At 53.6% G+C, this 7,099-nt stretch overlaps 1 protein-coding gene across 15 annotated transcripts in view; it reads right to left on the reverse strand.

The window, feature by feature from the left end:
- Positions 1-7,099, reverse strand: part of ABCD4 (ATP binding cassette subfamily D member 4) — a 29,641-nt gene that overhangs the window by 20,256 nt on the left and 2,286 nt on the right. For 7 of the 15 annotated variants that reach the window (XR_003682065.2, XR_003682062.2, XR_003682064.2 and 4 more), the window contains exons 2-10: positions 6,257-6,375; positions 5,869-6,098; positions 4,648-4,787; positions 3,416-3,532; positions 2,935-3,060; positions 2,253-2,303; positions 604-698; positions 249-370; positions 50-141 (exon numbers count right to left, since the gene is read on the reverse strand). Coding sequence is in view for 10 of the 15 variants with exons in the window: in XM_028496177.2 (XP_028351978.1) it covers positions 50-141; positions 249-370; positions 604-698; positions 2,253-2,303; positions 2,935-3,060; positions 3,416-3,532; positions 4,648-4,787; positions 5,869-6,098; positions 6,257-6,375 (1,092 nt within the window). In the remaining 5 variants the exon portion in view is untranslated. Of the gene's footprint in view, positions 1-49; positions 142-248; positions 390-599; positions 699-2,252; positions 2,304-2,934; positions 3,061-3,415; positions 3,533-4,647; positions 4,788-5,868; positions 6,099-6,256; positions 6,508-7,099 lie in introns of those variants that run through there. The other 8 variants (XM_007117091.4, XM_028496179.2, XM_028496180.2 and 5 more) reach the window with 8 other exon arrangements.

The raw sequence follows: 7,099 nt of genomic DNA on the forward strand, positions 1-7,099 counted from the left end.
ACGCAGCCTCACCTGTGGGTGTGCCTAGAGGGGCTGGACGCAGCCTCACCTGTGTGTGTAGCCTGCCACATCGGAGAGCGTGGTGGACAGATCGATGAGCTGGGTGAAGCAGCTGATGAGGTACATGCACACAAAGGCGTTCTGGACAGGACAGAGGGCAGTGAGCGCGGGCCTGGACTCCAAGACCTGGGTGCTGGGCCAAAGGGCAGGGGGGATGGCATGAGGGGGTCCCCAGAAGGGATTCTCACCTTGCTGACCAGGGTGCTGAGCTCTGTGGGGCTCAGGTCTCCGTAGATGCCGCTGAAAATGGGGATTGAGATCACGACGTAACTCAGGATGCTGCCCAGATAGTCAAACATGTTGACGCCGACTGCGGAAGACGGAAAGACCTAGGGTGAGAGACCTGGGAAGCAATCCTGCGCTCCAAGGGGAACGGGAAGCCAAGCAGGGTCAAGCTATTCTGGGGATCCTCACTCTCCTGAGGTCACTCATGGCAAAGGCAAACTGATCAGCGCAGAGAGGGAGGAGGGAGTCGTGGGGAGGGAAGCAGACCACCCCACCCCCCCACGGTGGTTCCTGCCTCCCGGGGCTCCATGCACCTACTGTACAGCCAGAGCTCCTTGGACATCAGCTCCCTCTGGGTCTGAAGGAGTCTCTGCAGCCTGCGGTCTGTCCTCACGTGCTCCACATGCCCAGCTCTGATGAGAAAGGCCTGGATGTCCACGGGGCCTGGAGAGCCTGAGCCCCCCTCCTCACAACAACCTTTAGGGACCAGGCCCACCCAAGTGATCTTCCCCTCAGACCCTTTTCGGCCACTAGCAGCCAGTCATTGCTTCATTCATTCAACATGTATTGTCTGCGGAAAGACCATGAACTCTAGACTGGGCAGACCGGATTCAAATCCTGGCTCTGGCCAGTTACTAGCCGGGTAACACTGACAGGTTATTAAGCCTCTGAGTCTCAGTTTGCTCATCTATAAAATGGAGCTTATAATACCTACGTAATAGGCTAGAGTGAGAATTTCTGAATTTAAAGCGCCAAGCACATGAGGGGCTCCCAATAAAAAAGAGCTGCTATTACTAAACAAATATACACGCAGCAGTCACTAGGTGGCAGGCTTGGTGCTAGTTAGCCAGCGAAACAGTTTTGGCCAAAAGGGCCCCTGTCCTCGAGGAGCTCCCAGTTCAGGGGCGGGCAGGCAGACGCGCTGCATTCTTCACCTGGAACATGGAAAGTGTTATGTAAGCCGTGTGTCTTCAGGGCTATGGAAGCAAATAGGCGTGACCCCTAAGGGAGTCTGGAAAGGCGCCCAGGAGGAGGTGACTCGGAGCTTCAAGGATGGGCAGAAATTCTCCAGGCAGAAAGGTTGGGGGAGGACAGAGGAAACGTTTCACATTTTGCATGAAGAAGACAGGTTGCAGGAAAACACACTCGGAGCTCCAAGAATCAATCTGCTTTCCCCAGGGCCCAAAGCTTCATGAGCAGTGACGGCAGAATCCAAAAAAACCCTAGCGCAGACCCAGCCCTACCTGGCCCCCACGACCAGCCCCACCCATAGATCCCTGGTATCCTTGGTGCCCCCAAGTGGTGGCAGCTACAAACTGCAGCAGAGACGGACAGAAGAGCAAAGTCCCAGGGCTATTAGATCCAGGTGATCCAAGGAGTAACTCCTACTCCTTAAACACAAACCTCTGGGCCCTTACTGTCAATCCGAATACTGAATCCAGAGTCCTCATAGGAGGCAGAGCGCAGGGAGCTACCCTGGCCCCGGGGGAAGGAATGGGATTTCACAATGCTGCTGTCAGGAGACCACTTTGCTCCACTGGGACAGTGTCTGTGGGGAGCAGGTCTTCTGACCTGAGAGGCTCCATTCCCTCCCACGTTACAGAGACAAAGGATCAGCCTTGGACGTCAGGCACTGGCAGAAAGCCATTTTACAGACAGAAAAGCAGAGGCAGAGGCAATGCCTTACAGTCATCAGTAAGATGATGAAGCATTCACTCATTTCACTCTTAGAACAAATTTAGGCCCCATGCTAGGCCACGAAAAGGAAGAACCAGTTTCAGAAGCAAATCCATGGACCTAAGGATGAGGCAGACGAGGACAGTGAGAGACAAGGGGAGAGGGTCACAGCAAAGTGTGAGGACGCCTGGCCCCTGGCCTTGGTGATGGTGGGAGGGTTGTTTCCTTCTCCACCATCTCCACTATCAGCTCTGACAAGGCAGAAGGGGAACTATCCCCACTAGGCTCACCTGAAAAAAGCAGCAGGCTCAGCATTCACCCGGATCTGCATGTGCTTGAACCTGGGAAGACCAAAGGCAAATGTGTGCTGACAGTGGGCAGGACTGGCCCGTCTCCTTTCAGAGTCCTGGATCAAGAAGACCTCCAGGCAAAGAGGAGCCTGGCTCCACTCCAAGACTGGCTGCCTCAGCCCGACCCTTCCCTGGACTGTCACAGGGTGGGAAATTCCAGGCCTGGGAGGGATGGCAGGAGACCTGCAGACACGGCAGCCACTTGCCTCTCCAAAGAGGACAGGTGCAGGCCTGCCACAGCTCCTCTTCTTCCCAGGGCCGGGTCTGAAGGAGGAGGCCAAGAAGCACAGAGTAGGGGCTGGACCCATCGGCTGACCAGAATAAGGGTGGTTGGAACAGAAGCATGTGAGAAGGCCAAGGGATGATGATGATGATGATGGCCAACCAGTCACCGTTCTCAGTGCTTCTCATATGTGATCTCATTAATCCTCCTTACAATCCTGTCAGTACCATCCCCATTTTAGAGGTGGGAAAACTGAAGTTTAGAGAGGTTAAAGACCCCGCCCAAAACCATATGGCCAGTGACTGGCCTAACTGGGATTTACACTTAGGCAGCCTTTCTCCAGATCCCATTCCTTAACCATTATGCCTGGCCCAGAAACCTCAAGCAAGGGAGACACACCTGAAATCCCCCTCCAGCTTCTCCTGCTGCACCAGCTTTGCCACAATGGGACCCATCAACATTTTGTTCACCACGGTTCCCAGAAGGAAATACCCAAAGATGCTCACAGGCCCGAGCCAGCCGGTGCTGAAAGGCAGAGAGGGAGGGTGTGGGGAGCGACATATCCCCACAGGCCTCTGCTCAGACTCCTAACCCCTTTGGGGCAGCCCCTGTCCCATCTCAGAGCCCTCGGTGGCTTCTGCTCCTGTGCGGGGGCATCTGGTACCTTGACACTGACACACCACAGGGCCACAGGGAGGGCAGGGGCCCGAGCATGCAAGACAGGAAGACTTCCTGTGGTGCAGGTGGGAGGGAGGGAAGACCAGCCTCTCGTGGACCCTGACCAGGGAGAGCTGACTCCCGCCCAATGTGTGAGTGAGGGACTCTGGGGAATCACCAGGCAGGGGAGGAGGAAGGGCTCCGGCAGGAAGAGAGCCTTCACCTCTGGAAGCACTGATAGGTGTAGTAGACGAGGGTGAAGGGGGAGATGATCAGCTTGCTGGCCATGCTGCTGAGCTGCCGGCAGAACCGCTCCACGTCCTGGCTGATGCGCTGGTCCCTGGAGCCAATGACACAGAGTGACTAGGCCCAGGGAGCTGGGCTTGAGGGTTGAGAGAGCTAAGGTAGTTCCAGGTTACCTCTTATTCTGACCTTGCCTTTCAGTGCTGTCAGCAATGACCCCGTGGGAAGGTGGACCCAGACAAGGGCTGGTTTCCTAGAGGCAACGAGACCCTTAGGACTTTCGAACAGGGTTCTGAAGAGTTGCTTCCTATGGTGCCTCAGTCTACCCCTCAGAAAAAATGACAAATGAAAGGTCCAGCACACAAGGGTCCTGAGCCAGCTCTGAGCAAAGCCAAAGAAAAACCAGAGGGTAGAGGATCCGAGTTTCCGGATGATCAGGAAAGCTACCTCATTTACCTCACTCCTCCCAACCTCTCACGAGCCTGAGCCTGCCCCCATGGTAGCTATCTGGCTGTGGAAGTTTTGTACAGGTTGAGCCATACAGAAGAGGCCTAGAAGAGAAGGTTAAGAAGCAGCAGCAGCCTCCCAAGAGTCTTTGCTGCAAAGCTCCACCTGAGCTGAGGAGAGGTTACCTCGGGCAACAAAGCGCTTGGGACGGTGCGGAGCGGGGAGGGAATGAGGGTGAAGAGAGACCCCATATGTCCCATCCCACCACCAAGGCCACAACGACTCCTATTCCCAGTGAGACGTGAGCTTTGGCAAGTCACCTGCATTCTCTGGGCTTCAGTTGCCTCACCTGTAAGGGAACCTGGGGGCTTAGTGGGCCTAAGAGAGGTGATAGAATGGTGACTGGAATCCCAGACTGAGTCCTAGACAGCAGTAGTTTTTTTACTGCTGAAAACTGGAGCGCTGCTTTTCTAGCTTTTTCTAGCAAGGACACTGTCTTCAGAAGGTGCCTTATTTGGAAGCCCAGGATATGAAGTGGACAAAAGGGAGCTGCTCTTGGCCTCTTCCTTTTGGCTCCCTGTCCTCAGCCCTGCAGCCTCTCCGGGGTCCTCTGCAGGGCACCCTTCCCCCTCGGCTCTGGGCAGCAACATTTGCAGATAACTGCGGATGACCTCATGGGGTCGGCCACAGGGGGTCTCCAGGGCTGTGTCAGCCCAGGTGGACGAACCACGCAGAGGGTAGCAAGGACTGAGAGGGGGCGCCTACGGGTTATCGATGTCATCCCGCAGCACGTTGAGGGTGTAGTACACGCGGCCCCGGAAGTAGAGGCGGTGGAGGTGCTCGGTGAGGTCCTTCCTCCAGCTCACATACAGCAGGTTGCAGGTGAACTGGTCAAAGCTCTTCAGCTGTGCAGCGGGGGAGACAAGGGGAAGGGAGAGATGCAAGTCTCTTTCTACCAAGTCTCAGCTCCAAGCTCAGGCTGGCGGAAAGCCTCTGCTGGCCGGTCCCAGCCCATTCGGCCGTCCACTCAGCGCTTGAGCCTGTTAGAGCGTCAAGTCATGGGATTCAACCCTTCCTCATTCACTTATGTGTTTACGGACTGCACCAAATATTGAAGGGCTTACCAAAGGCAAGGCCTTCTAGCATCCTCTACAGTGTATTGTCTTACATCTCCAGAGCACATGAGCTTCTGGAGATTGGGAACAATATCTTCTATTCCACTTATGTTCTTACTTTTCTGTCCCCCAAAACTTGGAACAGGGTCTGAATACATAGGTGCTTACTGACCAAAGACCCATCTAAAGTGCCAAAGTGTGATGAGAAGTGGCTTCCCCGAGAAAACAGGTAGTGCAGCCTGACAGAGAGCATTAGGCTTGAGTCCTAAAAGAGCCCTCTCATCATTCGTTTATGGAGCCCCTGTATGCTAAGCACGAGGGAAGTAACAATGTGTCCTCACAGTCTAGTGAGGACACAGACAATCACAAGGGTGTAAGGATTGTTAGAGCAGAGCTGAACTCAAAGGATCAGGAGTCGAAGGGGCAGAGTTTGGTGGAGGAAACATGAAGGAAAAGTTGAGGAGGACTTGAAGGAGGTGACAGCAGAGGAATCGTGAAAAGTGAGCAGGTGTTAAGCAAGTGAACAAGGGGTGGGGGAAGGAGGCCATTTTGCAAGAAAGCAGCAGGTGCAAAGGCTGGGAGATGTGACAAGTGCCAGGCTCAGGCACAGCCTCAGCCCCCCGAGAGGACAGCAGCAGCTCTGGCTGCTGAGCCCAGTTTTCAAGTGCTCTGAGCTCCCTGAAGCAAGAGTTCTGGGAATGGAAGGGACAAGGATCATTTCCACCAAATGCTGGATTAAACCAGAATCCTGTGGCCAAGCCCTAGGAGCTTGAAACACTCTGGGAATTGGTCCCATGTGGGCCAACAGCAAGATCAATGCCCTGCCTAGAGTTTTGACCCCATGTTCCCAGAAGAGGGAGGGAACACACACCCACAGCTTGGTTCCTGCTTCCTGGTGGCTAAGTCCCACTGGGCACTGGAGAGGCATCACACTAGGCTGGAGAGGAAGAGAGACACAGGGAGAAGACCTTACCATGGAGTTGAGGACGATGAGCACAACAGCCAGGAACGTCAGGGTCTTAAACCCACTTAAATCTTTGTTTCCTAGGACCCCAAAGTACTGACTGGGAATCAAGCCAACCCGGTAGATCACCAGTTGTTCTGGGGGGAAGGAGAGGAGTCAGGAATCAGTGATGAGGGGTGAGAAAAGACAGAGGGAGGCTTCCTCTTTAGTCCTTGCCTCGTCAACACCCCACAGAAGGAAAAGGACCTCAAACCAGGGCTGCCCTCCCCCCACCGGCCTGGGCTCATTCACTCACCCAGTAGGGCCACACACAAAAGGGTCAGGAACATCAAGGCATTCTGTGATGACCAAGAGGGAAACAAAACCTTCTGTATCTGCAGGAACCGCTGGAAAAATTGCAGATCTAACCTGGGCCTGAAGAAGAGAAGCAGAAGAAGCAGAGAGAGTCCTAAAAGGACAACGGAGCCTTAGAGAGCAGTTACCAAGCTTATCTACAGCTGTTGGCGGGCAGGGCGCAGGCCATGCAGAAAGAACAGTTTACGAATGCTGAAGATGGTAGGAGGGAAACAGACCAGGGGATAAAAAGGAATTTAAGTTGATAAATGCTATGAAAGGTTATTTACCAAAAACCTATAGCTAAATTAATAAAGAAACTTTAGCCACGTCCTCTTTTTTGGTGACAAACAAGACAAGGAAACCCACTACATCAACGATTTTAAGATCCTGGCTAAAGCAATAAAGAAAAAAAAAGAAATGAGGTAAAAGGAATGAAAGAAGAGATTAAATTGTCATTATTTTCAGATGATGTGATCATTTACACAGAAAACATAGCAAAGCAATAGACAAACTGTTAGGTGGACTTCCCTGGTGGTCCAGTGGCTAAGACTCCACGCTCCCTATGCTGGGGGTCTGGGTTCGATCCCTGGTCGGGGAACTAGATCTCACAGGCATGCCGCAACTAAAGATCCCGCACGCCGCAATAAGGATCCCGCACACAGCAATGAAGATCCTGCATGCCTCAACTAAGACCCAGCACCAGCACAGACAAAATAAATATTTTTTAAAAAATAGACAAGGGGCTTCCCTGGTGGCGCAGTGGTTGAGAATCTGCCTGCCAATGCAGGGGACACGAGTTCGA

Source organism: Physeter macrocephalus, chromosome 11, assembly GCF_002837175.3.
Source record: "Physeter macrocephalus isolate SW-GA chromosome 11, ASM283717v5, whole genome shotgun sequence".
Classification (NCBI taxonomy): domain Eukaryota; kingdom Metazoa; phylum Chordata; class Mammalia; order Artiodactyla; family Physeteridae; genus Physeter; species Physeter macrocephalus.